The following is a 21,225-nucleotide window of genomic DNA, read 5'->3' as shown; positions in this document are numbered from 1 at the left end:
CAACCTCCAGTCAGAAAAGTATAAAACAGAGAGACTAGTGCCATTATTAAAATAGCGGGGATATCAACTGTGTTTTCATACGGGGATGGCGTGCATGTCAAAAAAATACTGCTGAGCCTACATTATACATTATCGGGGAATCTAAGCCATTCATTTTTTTTGGAACCTGATCTATATAATTCGTGCTTCTATATTCAGAGATTTTATACGGTGTAAGACCTTATAGTCCCGTATTTTTCAAAAATTACTGTAGGGACCATATCATAGGCTGATCCAAACCGTCCATGTGATGAAACCAGTATTTTTCAAAAATACTGCTGACCCCCAGATAGGAAAAGAAAATAAACGGAAATCAGATCGCGATTAGTATTAAAGATGACAGATGGCCTGATTCCGGTACAATCTCAGTACTCCCTGAAGAAGGTAACCCGGCACTATCCATCTCATGAAAGGGAAATATCTTCAAGGCTACAATCCCTGGGAAGTTGTCTAGTGGGGAAAAAAAGGCACAAATCGGGGACCCTCCAAGATATATGGTTATGGGCTAATAGAATTTGGAATCTTCCCCTATTGGCATGCCCATGTATTTTATCAGAAAATGAAATATTGTTTTTGTTTGAATCAAAAGAGGAAGCTGCAATGATATTGGACTCTTCGTTTTGATGATGTAGTATTCTTCCTCTTCTGAGATACTCTTCGTTTCTAAGTGGATTGGTTTTGGCCCCACTATCTATTTCATTTGTGGAATGCCATGTATTAGATCAACGTCTTTGAATGTGGATTGCTAAGCTCTAAGTTTACCTTTTTTGAATGTGGATTGCTGTGAGAACTGCCACCAATGCGCAAAGTTTTAACTTCTTCATTGCACTTTCTGAGTATCGACTGATATTTCAGTTACTTCGGTAACGATAATCATAAGGTTTTATAGACCAATATATGTGATTAATCTGATATATCGGCTGATATATTTTTTATCATTGATTATTGGCCGATAAAAATAATAATTCAAACTTCGCATTGTCGGTGATTACTGGTGACCATCACCAATGATGGAAATTGACGGTGATGATTGGTTTTCTGTATTAATCAGCCAAAAAAATTTAGAATTATAGTATATCAACATCAGGAAAATGATTGTACGCTCGAGAGTACGAAGCTTATGGTATGCTCAAGTGCCCAATCACATGTGGGCCCACTTTGTTAGGGTGATCCAAAGCATTCATTTGAAAAGCCCTTACATAGATGGGGTGTGTACCAAAAATCAGCTCCATAGGATAATCCTAACCCATCCATTTGTGGAGGGCAAAATGGACAGACCACAAATCTGCCCATTTTTGCCCTCCACTTTTGGAGGGGTTAGGATGATTCAATGGAGCTGATTTTTGGTACACACCCTATCTATGATAGGACCTTGCAAATGAATGCTTTCAGAAGATGCATTCTAATGCTTTTAAAACAGAAAAGATGAGTTAGTGCAATTATTAAAACATGGTAGTAGTGTCAATATCAGTAGCCATTTTAGAATTCTGCTAAAACAGCATTCCTAAGTTAGCATTACTAAGTTGAAGGTAGCAGCTAAATAAAAACCTCCAGATGTTGACAGTTGCTCTCATGACAACCCTGTTTTAATTTTTGTGATCCCTTGTTTTGATAATGACACTCGTTATTCTGTTAAACACTTCTTGATTGGCTGTTGATAGCTTTATGGAGAATTATAATAGCCTTTTGTAGCTGAATAGAAATTTTTTTAAATGAAGAGGGGACAGTCATTTCACAATAAATGCTAGATAAGATTAAGAGCTATAGAACGCAAAGTCTCTGTCCAAAGTAAGGTTACATGTTTTAACCAAAAGGGCTGAGACAGAGCAGGGTTCTCACAGCCTATATATATAACAGAATCAAATAATCAAATTATTCCAAGCAGAAGTTAGCAACAAGAAGTTGATTACCAGAATTTAAGAAATACCGAGAGAGAGTTTTTGAATAGCATTTTCCGCCGCGCTTAAGCAACAGGAGGCCGCAACTTGTGGTCTTGAGAGGTGTCTACAACTGCAGGAGGCATCCATTGCCACATGGCCATGCCGGGGTATCCTGGGAAGGGTGCTGCTGTTTTGTTTGCAGAAGCTTGAGCTTGTGCGGCAAAGGCCGCATGGAATGCAGTCATGGGGGGCATGAATCCAGGCTGCGGCATAGGCATGCTCATCGCTCTGACCTGCTGCTCCAACCTCTCCTTATCTGCCTTCAGCTTCGTCTTCTCATCTCGCAGCTCATTTTTCTCGGCCTAGTAATATCGAAATAAATGCACATGAACACAAGAAAAACAATGTTTTGGAACTGTAAGATGTCCCGACTTTCAAAGAGTCCATTGGATATTGAGAAATCAATGGGAAGAGGAAAATAACTTGATTCAGGGAAAAAATTCGGAAGGTCGGGATACCAAGGAATTGCAATCAGAAACTCTCCAAGAAGACCCACTGACAGACAAAAACAATATTTAAGTTAAAATGTAGTGGGGGCTAAAAATTAAAAGCAGAAAAGGAAAACGGGAATTTTGGTTTCAGTGGATCTAAATCATGTGTGCACTACTATTTCATCACAGGCAGTTAGTGACTAGTAGCTAGCTATATAAGAAATCAAACACATCCTTATGAAAGAAACTCTATTCGTTAATATAATTTCTCCTGGTAAAGTTAGTGATCATCATCAGAGCATTTCCTTTTAAATCCAGAAATGGAGAAAAGGGAAATAAAAAGAAACGCCAATAATGGGAAAGAAGGGGCAAATGTTTTGATAAACAACATAATATCAAAATGTAAAAGAAACTGTATTTACTAATAAAGATTTAGGGCTAAAGAGAGCTGTCTCTGGTGTCCCACCCAACTCGTCTGCTCACACGAGGGAGAGAAAAAGCCAACACCCAATAGTAGACAGAAAAGGCCAAAAAGAGGTAGGAGAAAAAGGGTTTTTTTTTACCAGAGAAAAAGGGTTTTTGTTTGACAGAAAAGAGAAAAGCAGAAATATATTGCTAATAACATAACCGACGACCACCTTTCACTAATGACTGAGTAAATGGGGATGAGTATTCAACTCTGAGAAAAGAAGACCAATAGTTATTTATACTTGCCAATTACAATGATAAAATACCTATAAACTTTTTCCTTAATGGAATGGTATCCCCAAAATCAGTTATCAGCTAATGTATTGTAATCTGAGCATCATATCTTTTCAATTTTTACGGGGTTGCAGGTCTGGTTATTTGGAAGCCAGAAGTATCAACTACACATAATTTGGTCAATTTCCATAGCTTCAAAGAACATAATAGGAGAGAACAGACCTTCAGATCTTTAATTGTCTCCTGAAACTTTTCATTTGCTTCCTTCAGTTGTTGTGCCTCACTTCTCAACTGTACCAACACACGAGCGGCATCACTTAAAATCATAGCTTTGTCAGTTTTAGGTCTCCCAGGTTCGAGGACGGAACCCAATTCCATGAACCTAAAAGATAAATCAAACATGCAACTATTCAAGAAACTCCGTGTTCAAAAAAAAAAAAAAGGTCAAGAAACTGATGCAAAAAACTTGGAGAAAAGCTGTTAAAGAATAAAAGATAAAAAACGCCTTTCTCTAACAGTTTAAGCTTTTGGAGAAGTTGGTAAGTTAACATGGTATCAGAGCCAAAGGTCTTGGGTTTCAAACCTCCCAGATAGCAAAAATCCACATGCGATGGTCAACCCAAAGTGGGGCCACATTTGCCAAGTGGGCCACACGTGCGGGGGAGTGTTAAAGTATAAAAGATAAATAACGCCTTTCTCTAACAGCTTAAGCTTTTGGGGAAGTTGGTAAGTTAACAAAAGGTAATACCAACCAACAATATCTCCTCCATCTCATATGTCCATATGGAATCATAGATGTGTTTGTATACCTATAAAATATTGGGAAGTGATAACCGCACTCCCTTGTGTTGATAATGACAATCCTAAATTTTATTAAAGCCTTTTCTGATTGGGTGTTGATAGCTTTTTGAGAATTGCAGTCTTTAACAGCTAATTAAAAAGTGGAAATGGAGAGAGAGAGAGAGAGAGTGCCTGTCGTTCAATTTTTCCCTCCGCATTTTCTCACGACAAGCTTTAGACTTTGGTCCTGTGAGTGATTCATCTCCCGCCCTGCAAAAATATCAACCAAAGAATGTTAGTTAAGCACACAAGTAAGGGTGTCAATTTTGGCTCGGGCTCGGAAGCTCGCTCCAGCTCGGCTCGAATCCTTAACGAGCCGAGCCCGAGTTAGGCCAGGCTCGGCTCGGCTCGTTAAGGCTCGTTAAGAATTTAATGTATTTAAATATATATATTATATATTAATATATACACTAAAAGGGTTGTTTAGGGAGTGAAAGGGGGAGGCAAAATATGTCACTTCTTTTTTGGAACCCCATTTGTTACTTGGACCACCCCCCTAGTGTAAAAAGAGTAGTAAAAAAACACTAGATAGGGCTGTCCAGGGAAGATGAGGGGTGTAAAATTAATATAATTCGAGCTCGATAAGGCTCGCGAGCCTGGCCGAGCCTGACCGAGCCGAGCCGAGCCTTGTTCGAGCCCGAGCCGAGCTTTTGAGCTTAACGAGCCGAGCCGAGCCTGGCCAAGCTCGGCTCGGCTCGGCTCGTTTACACCCCTACACACAAGCAAAAGGCCAGCTATATTATGATATCTTTGATGCTCCGTCTCTCCACACACTAACATGCAAAAACACCTCTTCATTTAACATTTTACATTCATATCCAGATGCATGGTAAAAATATGATTACAAAACTTTTAATGCATCATCATGTGAACTCAAATGCTTGTATTTGATTAGCACGCAATATGGATGTCAAATCTAAATAATCATATGTAGCAAACAGAGCGTATGAAGGCACAGCATAGAAAGAGAAGTACAATTGGCCATGATGTGTTGGGTGATTCAAAATGTTGACTTTAGGGCACGTTTGCCTACCATAAAAATTTTTTTTTTTCATGATAAATCGGGGGTCTCCAAGTGGAGATGAGGGTGGAAGTGGCTAAAAATCAGAAAACAAAAAACAGGAAACTAATGTCTCCAGTGACGGGAAGCGGGAAAAAATCAGTAAACAATCGATCGGATATTGAGTAGAGTTTTTTGTTTCCTGATTTTTTAGCCCTTTCTCACTACTTAGAGACCTAGTTTCCTGTTTTTATTTCCTGATTTTTAGCCACTTCACCCGCCCCACTCCCTCTCACCACTTGGAGGCACCAGTTTATCATGAAAAAAATTTCACGGTAGCCAAATGTGCCCTTAATGATATTTCGACAAGTTTCGAAGCATGATGCTTGTCGGTTGGTTCCTGCTCCCGAGAACTAGTATTTTACTATCTAACACGGCGACAGGACATGATGTTTGCTTTCAATTGCTGTCACATGGAACATTAGCAGTCTACAAGAAGATAGTCCGGGGCCTATGCCAAGAGGGTTACAGCAGGCAATCATTAAAATGCCTAGGGAAAACTCATGCACCCAGCCGAGACGGATAAAGGAAAGACTCTCACGGTATCCTTCCTCAATGTTCTCTCTCTGCTTTGCTTCAAGTCTTATATACTATGAAAACAATTTGAAGGATATGCTCTGACAAATCACTTTTCACGTAGGAATATCGTGGAGAATTAAACTTTAAGGTAGAAAGTTAACAGAATATAAAGATTGGCATCAATGTTAGTAGAACAACGGACATGTCGTATCTCCATGGTGGGGCCATCAAACGCATCAAGGATTTCCTCTATAACATCTACAAACCTCCTTGGATAGCAAGCCCCATCTCTCTCCTACCTGACAACAGTGAGGGAGTCACCCTCAATGATGAGGTGGTCTAACTGAATCTTGTCTACGAGATGGATCCCATGAAGCAGCCCTTGGACCTCTGCCTCATTATAATCCTTCTCCCCAATAGGCCCCGAGAAAGCTCGTTTCACCTCTCCCTCATAGCTCCTAAGGAGACCCCAGATGGCAATCAGACCAAGATTGCCAAGGTTTGAAACATCGAAGTTTAGCTTCAAAAATCCAATTTGACCTGAAGACCATCTTCAGACCCTTTTATCATAACCATGCCTCTTCATTTAAACCAAGTTATTTCCTAGCAGGAAAGCCGCCGCCATGTCAACCTCCCAACCGAAAATTTCCTTCAAAACTCGTTGCTTCACTTTGTCTGCAAAAGGAATTAGCCGCACTAATCCCTTTTTCAGAAGCTGCATTGAAAAGTGTTAACTTACCAACTTCTCCAAAAGCTTAACCTGTTGGAGAAAGGCGTTATTTATCTTTTATACTTTAACACTCCCCCGCACATGTGGCCCACTTGTCAAACACGTGGCACATGTGGTCCCACTTTGGGCCAACCATCCCATGTGGATTTTTGCTATCCGGGAGGTTTGAACTCGAGAACTTCGGCTCTGATATCATGTTAACTTACCAACTTCTCCAAAAGCTTAAGTTGTTGGAGAAAGGCGTTATTTATCTTTTATACTTTAACAAAAAGCATCGGGAAATCCTCTTTTAGAGAGCTATTCGCACACCACTCATCCAACCAAAACCTAATCTTCTCCCTACTAGATAACCATGTTACAAGCAAAACACCACAACAAAGGGAAAATCACCATGACAAGTGAATCAGAAGACTCAGGACTTCCATGAGCTAAAAAATCTATCCTTCTCTTTAGATGGGTCATATATCAAATTATTCAGTTCATCTACATAGGTCGTCCCCAGTTCCATACTTTAGGGAAAAAAAGAAAAAAGAAAAACTAACTTCACCACAAGCCCAAAACCTGGAAATAAACATAACATGTGTTCATGCCAAAATAGGGAAACTTTGAGTTTGAGTTTGAGTTCAATTCAAATGAATATGCCTACAAATTCTCAGTGAAAACGCTTCAACATTCTAAATCACCTTCTTACAAAATCTTAGAAGTTTCCACAGCAAGACAAGAAAAAAAAAATCACCTTTTCCTAGAACAAGTCTGCTCAAGACCACAGACATCTTTTAATGGATCATCAATCTCCAAACTGCAAAAATCGACAATTAGACGAATAAAAGGTGATCAGAATCCAATACAGCAAGCTTTTATAATCCAGGATTGTAAAATCATGAATTTTACAAGCTAAAACCATAATTTTATAATCTAAAACATGGATTTTGTAAGCTAGAACTTTGATTTTACTATCCAGGTTCTTAAAATTCAAGTTTTAGCTTATAAAATCAAGGTTTTACCTTGTAAAATCAAGGATTTTACAATCTAATGTATCCCAAAAACAAGAAAGGTAAATCAAAAGAGAGATTATCGTACCAGGCACTAGGCAGATCATTGAAACCATCAAGAATAAAGCGGAAATCTCCGTCTGAGCCTCCAACATCGTTGATCCAATCGAAATCAGAGATCGAATTCGATCCCATTCCGAAACGAAACTCTCCTACCCTGCTTTTTGCCCTAATTTGGGGAAATCCTTTTGCCCTAATTTGGGGAAATAAGGACGGAATAAAGAAAAATCCCCTCGCTAATTAGCACGGATTTGATTTTCCCTAATCTTCCAGAGATTGGGAAGAAAAAAAATTGTAGGGATTGCAGATGAAGAAAGAGTTCGCATCTAGGGTTTGAAAATATTATGTAAAAAGATAGAGAGGAGATTCATCGCACGTGGGGGTGAAAATATCATTGAACGATGGGACCCATTGAGGAATTGAAGAAAACAAATTTACTAGTTTGCTAGCGACCAGCTCAGAAGGCATTTCGTGGTTAAGAGCAGCCACAAAGGCTCAGATTTTGTCTTATTTATTTATTCAGCTGCTTTCACTTGCAACAGCCAAGCTGTGAAATACCTTCTGTGATGGTACCTAGCAAATCCCAAACTTTAAATAACTTATCTTCCCCTGCAATTTGTTTTATATGGTGTAAGCCCTTATGATCCCGTATTTTGCAAAAAGTACTGTACGGACCATACTATAGGATGATCCAAACCGTCCATGTGATGGGCCACAGTGTAAATAGATCGTGCCCCAAAAATCATTTCCATAGGAAGATCCTTCCTAGCTATATGATCTATAGAGGTTTCCATAATATGCGGTTCCTCAATAGATCGGAGGGCTAGGATCATCTTACAGAAATGATTTTTTGGGCATAACCTATTTACGCTGGGCCCGTCATCATATGGACGATTTGGATCATCCTATAATGTTGTCCGTACTGTACTTTTTTAAAAATAAGGGCGTATAAATCTCCTATAAAAGGTAATTTTACAGCTGTTTTGAGAATGTTTTGAGAATTTTAGAAGGGATTTGCTAGGGAGCATCCTAAAAGGCATTTCGCGGGCCTGGCTGTGTTGCATGAGCAACCACATAGTCTCACTTTTCAACAGATTTTGTCTTATTCATTTCATTCATCCTATGTGGCTGCGCTTTCGTGCAACAGCCGTTACCTAAAATGCCTTCTGCGATGGTCCTTAGCAAATCCCATTTTACAAATATGAAATTACACCTGCTCGCTGTAAAATTACCTTTTACAGCACCTTAGCAAATCCCAGCTTCACGGAAAGCCATTCCCTGCCTCACTTTTGCAAGAGAGAACAGCCAACTCAGATGACTAAAATGAATAAGACAAACCCGCTAAAAAGTGAGCCTGTGTGGCTGTTCTCTCCTGCAAAAGTGGGCCACGAAGTGGCTTTCTGCGAAACCTTGATAAAAATTTCTTATAATCTTGACATGGGCCTACCTATAAGTTGTCAAAATGATTTGAATACTTTATCATTGGGCCCCACTCTTAGATGGCATGGTATGAAAATCAAGTCATTTGTACGTTCCAAACCTTTTAATCGTAAGAGCCAAACCAAATGAATGGTTTGGATCATGTTAATGTCACATGATTACATTCATGATATGATGATCCAGGCCATTGATTTGGTTAACTTTCACATCTCCTACAATATGACCTAATACTATCATACATAGAGGAGATCTTATAAACTAAATCAAGGCTCGGAAGAATCAAATGTGAAGCAACATTTTGTTATCAAACCGTTAGGATCATCCTTGGATCAGATCTCAACTGGCCCACATGATGTAGATATGATCTTAGCCATTCATCTTGTGGGCCACCACAGCAAAGATAATTACCCTACTTTTTCTTGTCAATGAAAAGAAGTAGAAAAGTGGGTAAGCCCAGTAGGGCATTTAAGGCCGACACGGCCACACAGATGAATGTTCAAACACATCAACATTGACCTATCGTGTTTTCTTTTAAAAAAGGTACGGCATGTGGGGTTTTGGTTTCAGAGATTTTATACGGTGTGAGCCCAAAACAGTAGAGATGATAACATGGTGATAGAGAAGTGAGTGGCTTGCATTTGTTTTATCAGATATTGAGTGATAAGAGTTTTCAGTATGCGGAGAATCTGTAAGGTGGAAGATAACATCAACATACCTTCAATTTTCTTTATGTTGAGGAAGAATTGTCAACTGGTGACACAAAAATGCCAAAATAGCGAATGGGTGACACCCTTTTGAAAGTTTGTGAACGGAGGTCATTTTACTTTTTTTGACATGGCCTTTTACATAAATACCATTCAGGAAGAAAAATCAATTGTTTTTACTTCTCTTCGTTTTTAACTGTACAGAGGCTTCTTCTTTTTTACTTTTACTCTCTCCATTTTCATTTTAACCACCTGAAACCCATCTTCTCCGGCGTGAGGTGTGACCGGCGTGAAGATCTCTCATTTTTCTCTGGAGTGGGGCGGTTTCCTGCACTATTCCGAACTTCTCTCCTCCGTTATCAAATGTATTCCGACGACGGCTTCATTTTTCCGGCGAAGGCTTCATTTTTCTGGCGAGGCATTCATTTTTTCTGGCATGGGCTTCAAAACAGAATATGATGTGTGTTTGAAGTTGAAATATGTATTTTTACAGGTTAAGTACACAGCTTTCTATGGTCTTATGTTGTGTTTCTAAGAGCAGAACCTTTATCTCTCCTGAAAAATGGTTGTTGACCCTTTTTTGGGTTGGTAACCCACATTCGAAGGTCAATCACCCAAAAAAATGAAGATTGGTAAGCCTAAATTTAGATTCCAGAATCTTTATCTCCCATGAAAAATGGTTGGTGACCCTTTTTTTGGGACGTTGGTAAGCCTAAATTTTGATTCCAGAACCTTTATCTTCCCTGGAAAATGGTTTGTGACCCTTTTTTGGGTTGGTAACCCACTTTCCAAGGTCAATCACCCAAAACAATGGGAGATTAGTAAGTCTAAATTTCAATTCCAGCAGTTTTACTCCCCTGAAAAATGGTTGGTAACCTTTTTTCGGTCGATCACCCACTTTCGAATGTTGGTAACCTCGTTTTGAGGGAGTCGATAACCTGGGTTTTGAATTCCAGTAGCTTTATCGACCAAGGGAATGGGTTGATGATCCAATTTTGTGTGTAGATAACCTCACTTCAGATTGGTTGATGACCTATTTTGGGGGAGTCGATAACCTGGAATTTGAATTCCAGTAGCTTTATCAACCAAGGGAATGGGTTGATGATCCAGTTTTGTGTGTTGATAACCTCACTTCCGATTGGTTGATGACCTATTTTGGGGGAGTCGATAACCTGAATTTTGAATTCCAGTAGCTTTATCAACCAAGGGAATGGGTTGATGATCCAATTTTGTGTGTTGATAACCTAACTTCCGATTGGTTGATGACCTATTTTGGGGGAGTCGATAACCTGGATTTTGAATTCCAGTAGCTTTATCAACCAAGGGAATGGGTTGATGATCCAATTTTGTGTGTTGATAACCTCACTTCCGATTGGTTGCTGACCTATTTTGGGTGAGTCGATAACCTGAATTCCAACATTCAAGTACCTTTATCAACCAAGGGAATGGGTAGATGATCCCATTTTGTATGTTGATAACCTCACTTCCGATTGGTTGATGACCTATTTGGAGGGAGTTGATAACCTGAATTCCAACATCAAGTAGCTTTATCAACCTAGGAAATTGGTTGATAATCCTATTGTTTGTGCTGGTAATCCAATTCTGACTGTTGATAAGTCCCTTTTCATGGTCTAGATGTAGGAGAGCGAGAACTAAATAGAGAAAAAATAGCATATCTATATCCAAAAAAATTGTTTATGTATTGATGTTCCAATTACAACCATTCTTTACAAAATAACAAAAAGAAGTCATCACAATATCTGAGAATATTCAAAAAAATTCAATTACACCCTTACACAAAGAAGGGAGCTTGGCAAGGTACGCCCGACCTACTGAGTATGGGTGCAGAAGGCCCAATAGCAGTTTGGTCAACTTGTTGTCTTACCACGGGTGGTTCTTTGCAACTTCTTCTATTGTGGCCAAGTTGTTGACATTGGGTGCATTTGTAATGTAATCCACCTTTCAATTCGCGAGCAGTTCTTCTCGTACACGGCGTTCCCGGTGGTCGCTTTGTAATCGGCCGTAATATTATCATATGCATCAAAATCTGTGATGCCAATGGCTGTCATGGCATGTCCACACGGGAGTCCAAATGTTTGGAATGCAAGCCAACTGCATGTGCGAAGCTCCAAGTTTACGTCATCTGTATGTTCAAACGACCGTACTTCATATTCATGAACCCCAACTCGATAAGCTGTATACTGGCGGCTCTCTTCCCTCGCTAATGTTATACGTTCTTCTGCGTAATGAGTCAACTTTGTTTGCCAACTATGACCCAATTTCTGACGCTTTTGAATGAAGTCTGTAGTCTGATGTCTAGTGTGCTCTACCAATGATGCAATCGGCAATCTTCTCGCATCCTTCAGGACAGCATTGAAACGCATGCAATAACTATGATGAGAATTGGAAAATATATTAGGCACTGCCTGCAACAACCCCTTCTGTCGATCGGAGCATATGGTGAATATGTTCATCTCTACTGTCAATACGTACTGCCTCAGCAACATAAAAAACCACCTCCAACTATCTTCGTTCTCCGTCTCACCAACCCCAAATGCTAATGGATATAAACCGTTGTTACCATCGACCCCGATTGCAATCAATAAGATTCCTAGATACTTCCCTCGCAGATATGTCCCATCAACCAAAATTATAGGCCTGAGTGTTCGATGAAAAGACCGTATGCTGGGACCAAATGTCCAAAATAAGCGAACAAATCTATCATCTCCCCTAGGTCGTAAATCTCTGGCTCTGAAAACACGCATATAGCTGCCGGGATTTCTTCTCATCATCTGAACTGTAAGTGCAGGCAATATTCGATAAGAGACCTCCACATTCCCACACTTAATTTCAAGTATGATGTTCATCGCGTTGTACGCTTTCCAATAGCTTATAATTATACCCCAATGCATCTTGATATATTCTCGTATGATCCTCGTCCTCACATCATCTGGGCAAGCAAATAAGCGTAAACATGTCTGAGCAACCCAAGCTGCTGTGACAAGAGGGTGATCATTGCCCCTTAATTTAGTTCTACACATATGGTCGGGGACAAACGACTTCACTAACACACAGGTCATATGATTAGTACCCGTTATACGCCATTTGCAACCCTCTACCTTGCATCGAACGGCATACTTCTTCAGTGTTGACTTTGACCTCACGAACATAAACCTCTGCCGAATAGCGTACTCTTTGACAACATTTTTAAAGTGTTGCATATTAGAAAATATTGCCCCAGCCGTTAACTGCTCAAACTGAAGATTATTAGTATCTACATCATGGGCCCCAACAAACATCCCATCTGCTTTCATTGGCCGACTACTGTCAGTCGGAACCGGTGAGATCCCTCTCTGATAGGAGAACCCCCTCTAATAGGAGAATCCGCACTGAAAGGCTGAGCGCATGGACTAACACCGATATTTCCATAATCGTCATCATCATCCTCCTCCTCCTCCTCCTCATCATCATCATCATCACTACCATCGTCATTATCATCATCATTTCTTTCTTCTTCTAAATCTAAACCCCTCACACAGAAATCGTCTTAAAAAACATTACTGAAGTCTACTTCAAGATCTCCCACATTTTGGAAGTCATCTATACCTCCACTAACATGGTTGCCATACAAATCACTTGCCAATGTTTCATTTAAGTCAATTTCAGACCTGCATAGTTCGGCAATATATAATCAAGTTGGATCCATATGAATTATAAATTGAAATATGGAAGTATTCAAACATTGCCAAAGAACTACAATACCTTATGACAGGTTCTGCTGGAGGACCTCTGATCTCTTCACTTACATATCTCCCATCAAATTCACTTTCGTAGTGTTTTTGCAAGTCCACTTCAAAACGAAGACGTTTTTGGGACGGAATCGAAGTAGAAGGAATGCTAAGATTAAGAGAGGGTCTTCTAGTGCAGAGTTTGTTTGGGGGAAGCATTGACGAATTCAAGGAATTAATACATTTGTCATTTATGCTCTTAGTTATGTATATCATCACAGAATTGAACATGTATCTGTCAAACATCCTTAACATTGTTTGGAGGACATCATCATCATCAACGTCGATTAAAGTGACTATATATGGATCCACAACATATCGACATTTTATCGATAGTAAAACATGCCTTTCTATAACACTAATCCTTCTTCGGATTGCAGCTTCAAATTCGTCGAAATTGATTCCGCGGCTGACAGATAATAATGTCTTCTTCACTCCTACGTATTCCCAAGAAACATCATCCTTCAAATCTCCATCATAGTGTAAAAGAAGAGAAACCATTGTTTCGGACATTTTAATAAAATTCTAAATAGGGGTTCTAAACAGAGTTGTTGCTAAAAGGGGATCTTCATATCTTCTTGAGGGGTTTTCAAGTGTACACAATGGGTTACCAAGTTCATAAGTGGGGTTATGGACTCTAAAGGGGGTTTTACTACCTCAATGGGGGTTTGAAAGTCAGTCCACAAGGTGTTCTAAGAGACTATCAGCTACCTAATGGGGGATTCAAGTCCGTACGGAGGCTTCTGTGAAGGGTAATCAAGTTGCAAATTAGGGGTTTTCAATTCTCTACACAAGGGGGTTTTCAAGTTTCTAAAGGGATTACCAAGTACATAGAAAGGGAGTTACCAACAATGTACAAGGGCTTTTCAACACTCTCCAAGGGGGTTACCAAGCCTCTCCGGGGGTGTACCGAGTGTTTATCTGGTAAATAAATGGGTTATAAAGCAGGGTTACAGAGATACTTGAAGCAGAAGCCCTAACTAACCATTTTGAAAGGGTTATAAGACAGGGATATCAAGCAAAATAAATACAGGGTTATTACCCACAATAATGACATGGTTCAAACACATTAATACAACCACAAATCCTAAGAGAGTAGATAAGCTACTCACCTTTAATCACCCTTCGTCAGTTTCAGGCGTTAATGGAGAAATCTGGAAGAGGTTGGCGGTCATTTTTGGTCGGTGAAAAGTAAGAGAGGGAAATTTCTACTATAAGTTGTTTTTTTTTTTAGTAAAAGGGGAATTACCAAGAATGTACAAAGGGCTTTTCAACCCCCTCCAATGGGGTTACCAAGCCTCTCCGAGGTGTATCAAGTGTCAAAACAAGTTTATCAGGTAGATATATGGGACTTACCAACAGCAAATAAGGGATTATCAAGTGCAAAAAATTGTGATTCATGTACAAAAGGGTTTACATAAACCATTTATATTCGGGTCATCAAACACTAATACCAACTTTATTAGTAGGGTACCAACTCTATAAGAACGGTTTCAGAGATAATAGAAGCACAAGTTCTAAGGCACCATTTTAAAAGGGTTATAAGATAGGGTTATCATTCACAATAAAGATAGGGTTATCACACACAATACAGACATGGTTATTATCATACACTAAACACAGGGTTCAAACGCATTAATGGAAGCACTAATCCTAAGAGAGTAGATAAGCTACTAACCTTAACTTACACTTCGTGGGTTTCAGGTGTTAATGGAGAAATTTGCAAGAGCTTGGCTGTAAATTTTGGTAGGTGAAAAGTAAGAGAGAGAGAGAAATCTACTATAACGTGTTCTTTTTGCCATGAGGGGTATTTGGGTAAAAGGCCATGTCAGAAAAAGGTGTTTCGACCTCCGTTCACAAGTTTTCAAAAGGGTGTCACCCATTCACTACTTTGTTATTTGGAAAAATTGTCAACTGGTGACAGAAAAATACGAAAATAGTGAATGGGTGACACCCTTTTGAAAGTTGGTGAACGGAGGTCGAAACACCTTTTTCTGACATGGCCTTTTACCCAAATACCCCTCATGGCAAAAAGAACATGTTATACTAGATTTTTCTCTCTCTTACTTTTCACCTACCAAAGTATACCGCCTACCTCTTGCAAATTTCTCCATTAACGCCTGAAACCCACGAAGTGTAAGTGAAGGTTAGTAGCTTATCTACTCTCTTAGGATTAGTGCTTCCATTAATGCGTTTGAACCCTGTCTTTAGTGTGTGATAATAACCCTGTCTGTATTGTGTGTGATAACCCTATCTTTATTGTGATTGATAACCCTATCTTATAACCCTTTTAAAATGGTGACTTAGGGCTTCTGCTTCTATTATCTCTGAAAATGTTCTTATAGAGTTGGTACCCTACTAATAAAGTTGGTATTAGTGTTTGATGACCCGAATATAGATGGTTTATGTAAACCCTTTTGTACATGAATCATAATTTTTTGCACTTGATAATCCCTTATTTGCTGTTGGTAAGTCCCATATATTTACCTGATAAACTTGTTTTGACACTTGATACACCTCAGAGAGGCTTGGTAACCCCCTTGGAGAGTGTTGAAAAGCCCTTGTACATTGTTGGTAACTCCCCTTCTATGTACTTGGTAATCCCTTTAGAAACTTGAAAACCCCCTTGTGTAGAGAGTTGAAAACCCCTAATTTGCAACTTGATTACCCTTTACAGAAGCCTCCGTACGGACTTGAATCCCCCATTAGGTAGCTGATAATCTCTTAGAACACCTTGTGGACTGACTTTCAAACCCCCATTGAGGTAGTAAAACCCCATTTAGAGTCCATTATGAACTTGGTAACCCATTGTGTACACTTGAATACCCCTCAAGAAGATATGAAGATCCCCTTTTAGTAACAACTCTGTTTAGAACCCCTATTTAGAATTTTATAAAAATGTCCGAAACAATGGTTTCTCTTCTTTTACACTATGATGGAGATTTGAAGGATGATGTTTCTTGGGAATACGTCGGAGGGAAGAAGACATTGTTATCTGTCAGCCGCGGAATCAATTTCGACGAATTTGAAGCTGCAATCCGAAGAAGGATTGGTGTTATAGAAAGGCAGGTGTAGACACCCCATTTTGACCGTGCCCTAAACCCTTCCAGTTTTGCAAAAATCCCCATCAAATCAATGAGTTAGGGTCCCAAACTTAACCCTAGGCTAGCTTTGGGTCCCAGCTAGGTCCCCGCAAAATTTCGTCGAAATCCGATCGCGTTTGCCTAGCAAACGAGCTAAGACGGTGCTGTAGTGTAAATGCGCAGAAGGGGGGTGATTTATCCTGGGTGGGGCCGAACCTGGACCGAATGGGACAAAGGTTACGGGCGCGCCTTATCATTTTTGTGCGCCCATCAAATGGGGGTGCGGATATCAACAGGTTATTTTAACCTATATAAAAAAAAATCAAAAACGAAAGGGGGAGAGCTCATTGGTAAAAGACAAAAAAAGATAGAGAGAGAGAGCTTCTCCTCCGGCAACGGTGCCGGAGCTCCGATCGGATCGGCCACCACCTCATCTTTGCCTCCATCCTATTTCTGCAACCCAACTCCTCCGACCACATCCCACCGGAGCCGCCCATATTTTCCCTCATCACCACCTCCGATCGAGCTTTCACCCAATCACAACCACCAACAGCCACCACCTCCATTGATTCCGGCAAGCTTGCCGGAATCCGATCACCACCGTCGAACCATCTCCACCTTCTCCTTCATTTTCCCCTTTTCTCCTCTGCAAAACCCAAACCACCACTATTCGGCCATTTCCAGCCCTACCACCATCTCCTCCACCCCACTTCCAACTTCTTCTTCTTCATTTTTTTTTTTTTTTTTTTTTAATTTTATTTTTAAAAAAAGAAAAAAAAAGAAAGAAGGAGAGATCTGCAGAGAGAAAAGAGAGAGAGAGAGAAGGATCTTCTTCTCCGACAGAAATTTCGTCGGAGTCCGATCATCACCACCTCCGACCGGCTGTGCCGGAATCCGGCCCCAACTCCGGCCACCCTTACGCTCAGGTATTTCCATTTTTTATGTTTATTTATTTATTTATTTTTAATTTTTTTTGTCGTTTCATCATTGCATGTTTGACTGTTCGTTGATTATTAATATTAAATTATCGAGAATAGTAACAGCTGTTTGAATAGTAATAGGATTAAATTTTTATTTTCGTGAATAGTAAAGGTTGCGTGAACAGTACCAGGTCGATTAATATTATTAAATCATTATTTTCGTCGATTAATATTATTAAATTATTAATTTTGTCGGTGATTAATTATTGTTTTTTGACCGTAATGATTATTTTATTTAAATTATTATTTTTGTCGGTTATTAATATTATTAAATTATTAATTTTTTTGACCGCGATGATTACTATTAATTAAGTATTATTATTTTTCTTTCGGTGGAATATTTAATTGTTATTTCGTTTCCAATTACCGATGTGGGACCCGTTTGTGTGGGGCCCGCTGATGTGGGACCCGCTGTGTGGAGCCCGCCGATGTGGGGCCCGCTGATGTGGGGCCCGCTGATGTGGGGCCCGCCGATGTGGGACCCGTTTGTGTGGGGCCCGCCGATGTATGAATAGTACTTGGTAGGTCCTACTGTGAATAGTACTTTTGAATAGTACTTTTGAATAGTACTTTTGAATAGTACTTTTGAATAGTACTTTTGAATAGTAGCTTTGAATAGTAGCTTTGAATAGTAGCTTTGAATAGTAGCTTTGAATAGTAGTTGTGAATAGTAGTCGTGAATAGTAGTCGTGAATAGTAGTTGTGAATAGTAATTATAACAGTCTTCAGCACAGGAGTCAGTCCTTCAGTCAGTCCAGGAGTTTTTCCTATCATCATAGGGGTTAGGATTCTGTCCATCCTCTCATCAAGTCGTGATCTTTACCCGCTCCTGCAAGGTATAGGATGCTGTCCAACCCTTGCCGAGTTATTTTCCTGTTCGTTCCCCCGCAAAGCATAGGATGCTATCCAACCTTTGCGGGATTCCAGAAGTCTCCCTACCCGTATGATGATAGGATTTTATTCTCTGGTGTCAAAAAACAATAAAAACATTTCAAAAATACTTGAAAACAACAAAAATATTCCAAAAAACACTTGAAAATTCAAAAACATCTCAAAAATAATTCAAAATCCAAAAACATAATCAAAATCAAAAATCTCAAAAAATCTTGAGTCATGTGCAGAGTAGTTAGGAATTCGGTCCGAACTACGGATGGCTTGATCCCTAGCTGAGGGGTACGTAGGCAGCTCAGGCTTGCTGCTGGCACCCTGAGTTCAGTCACCATTTTTAGACACCATTTTTACACCCTTTCACCATTTTCAGTCACCATTTTTTGTAAATATTTCTCACAACTTTCACCATTTTTCATAACTTCAAAACCTCCAAAAAATACAAAAAACTTCAAAACCTTTTCAAAAAGATCTTCCCCTAGAGTTAGGAGTCTGTCCTAGATATTTAGGGTGTTTTAGAGTTAGGAGTCGGTCTTGATTTGTATTGATGTGGTGTGTCCTGTCGTGTGAGTGTCCATAGAGTTAGGAGGCCTCAAGTCGATCGGTTAGACATTTAGTCGAACCGATGGCTAGACTAGGAAGCATATAGTCAACCCATGGTTTTCCTTAGAATGCACAGCCTAGATACACATAGGATATAGGGCTCACCTGCATTAGCTTAAGGCTAATCAACTTGCATTAGTTAGGGCATATAGAGTCCTAAAAATTACAATCCACTTGAATTTAAGCAATCGCACAAAAAGCTTTAAACATCAGTCGAGTCTAGTGGATCGAGTCTAGGATAGCGGTCCTAGAGTTTTAGGCATCGTAGTTTAGAATAGGGCACCGAACTACGTTGGCTCTGATTCTTCCCGAGGCCGGGATACGTAGTGCAGCTAGGATGGATGGCCATCCTGGTCCGAGTCAAGTATTGCATTAGAGTCTAGGGTTTGTCGTGTCGGGTCGTGTGTCGAGTCGTGTTGTGTTGTGTGTTTTGCTGTGTTTTCTTATTTTTATGTACAGATCTTATACCTTTAGCTGTAGCATGCATGTGTTTGCCCACCAGAATTTAGACACCAATCAGGCATGGCACTCATAACCTAGCTATTCTTAGGCGACATATCTTTCATTTCTTTTGTGTGTGCTTCTTATTCATCTCCGAGACATGCATGATTAGCTAGACGTTATCTCGGAGATATTCGTTCCCATTTCGCATGATTTTCGCCCAAAACTCTTCAAAATTAATAATAAATGGCATAAGAGACCAGGTGCTAGCACTTGGGCGAATTGGGGGCGCCTAATCCCTTCCCCATTCGTCATCAGGCACGAACCCTATTTTATATCTCTGGTTATCCGTTGCAACAGAGCACAGCATGGGATCTAGGGCCCACTTCCTTGGATGGCGACTCTTCTTTGTTTAAGGTACGCCTCGAATCTGGGCTAGTCCCCGAATCGAGAGGTATCTCACTTTATATCGCCGCTCATGCATGTGAGGGGCACTCTTTCGAGAGTTCCTTGGTGGGGCTCTCCTTCACGTGGACGATCTAGAGAGACTCGCGCGGGGGCCCGTCCCCTCACGCCCGTCCCGGATCTGGTTCCACAGACTGGCGACTCTGCTGGGGAGTTTTTAAAACATTGCCTAACTCTGTAAAAATGCCATTTTAATTAATTTTGAAGAAATTTGGGTCAAAATCAAGCTAAATGGGAACTTTGTCGTTAGAAATCCAGGGGCACCAAGTAGGTGCGTAATTAAAACAAGGGATTCACACACTGCACATCATACATTGTCATATTCTTTATTTCTTTCATTATTTTTCATTATTGGCCTTAGGGAATAGATATGACGCGTACCAGATGGGAACCGTTGTATCTATTTCCGAGCTATGCGCCAGAGCTGCAGCCGTAGACACTGGGTGTGCTGGTGTTCTACAGCAGCCGATGAGCAATGAACATACTCTGTATAATGCCGGGTGTGCTGGCGTTATACATCAAGGGTATGGTCATAGGCATAGTACCCTGCAGAAATGCCTGGGCCCTACTTTCATTTCATTATATTATGTATATATATTAGTTGCTCCCTTTAGAACCAAAATTAGGGAACCCTTGCTAGGACACTATATATATGTACTCATATAGGACGAACATGTGTTGCTCACACGTGTGGAGCCTAGAGTTAGGAGCCTTGTCCAATTTGTAGACTAGGGTAGCTCACCTTGCGTGGCTACAGCGCGGTCCTAGTACACTCATCAGTCTGTCACGAGTCGAGACCTCCTTGGCTCCGCTAGATTAGACTAGGGTTGGTGCCCCTGGTTAGGATGTATATATATATATATATATGTATATATATATGTACATATTTGTTATTAGATTAGGGTTTACTTCCTAGTTAAGTTTTCCTTCATAATCTAATCAATTATTCCTCTCTCTCCATTCTATGGATTATCATCAGATGCTTGGCTCTTTTAGCCATGATCTATCTCCCATGTGCTTGATCATTTGATTGATCCTGATCAGATGTACTCCGCATGTCGATTGTGAGTCTATCTTGCCATTATCATTATCGGAGTGTGTGTTCTTGCTGAGAACCCTGCTTTATCTTGACCATGACGGCATACTCTTCATGTTTAGTTGCTGAGACCCTCCTAGTATAGCCGTCATGCTGCCAATTTTTTTTTAGAACCCTTGAGCGTAATCATTATCCTTTTGGGTTCATTGACAAACCATGTGCTTACCTTACCACATCTCCTGGTATAGCCGTTATGCTGCCGAATTTTCTCCAAATACCTTGAGTGTGGTCATCATCCTTTTAGGCTTGTTGACAAACCATGTACTTGTCGTACTACATCTTCATGTACAACCGTTAAGCTGTCAGATTTTACCCAACGGAAGGATGTATTTGTGCTACCTTTTGTCTCAACTTGCGCATTGCATTGCCATGTGATTAATTCTCATTGAGCTTAGTGTTTGTGGTGTCCATGAAAGGAGTCTTA

The 21,225-nt window shown here is 40.1% G+C and overlaps 2 protein-coding genes across 2 annotated transcripts; both read right to left on the bottom strand.

Annotated features, from left to right (window-relative positions):
- Positions 1-1,769: 1,769 nt before the first annotated feature.
- LOC143886815 (transcription factor bHLH115-like) lies at positions 1,770-7,665 on the bottom strand. The gene is made up of 5 exons (XM_077390950.1): positions 7,342-7,665; positions 6,998-7,060; positions 4,085-4,162; positions 3,335-3,494; positions 1,770-2,281 (listed from the first exon to the last, which is right to left on the bottom strand). Exons 1-5 carry the CDS (start codon positions 7,446-7,448, stop codon positions 2,003-2,005), a joined length of 687 nt encoding a protein of 228 aa, XP_077247065.1. The 5' UTR covers positions 7,449-7,665; the 3' UTR covers positions 1,770-2,002.
- Positions 7,666-11,367: 3,702 nt separating this feature from the next.
- Positions 11,368-12,771, bottom strand: LOC143886085 (uncharacterized). The gene has a single exon (XM_077390061.1). The coding sequence runs from the start codon at positions 12,769-12,771 to the stop codon at positions 11,368-11,370; it is 1,404 nt and encodes a 467-aa protein (XP_077246176.1).
- Between the last annotated feature and the right edge of the window lie 8,454 nt (positions 12,772-21,225).

Source organism: Tasmannia lanceolata, unplaced genomic scaffold (assembly GCF_043159265.1).
Source record: "Tasmannia lanceolata isolate RefF3 unplaced genomic scaffold, GAP_Taslan_0.1 ptg000011l, whole genome shotgun sequence".
Lineage (NCBI taxonomy): Eukaryota > Viridiplantae > Streptophyta > Magnoliopsida > Canellales > Winteraceae > Tasmannia > Tasmannia lanceolata.
The sequence above is the reverse complement of the archived record's forward strand: the minus strand, read 5'-3'. Positions and strand labels throughout refer to the sequence as shown.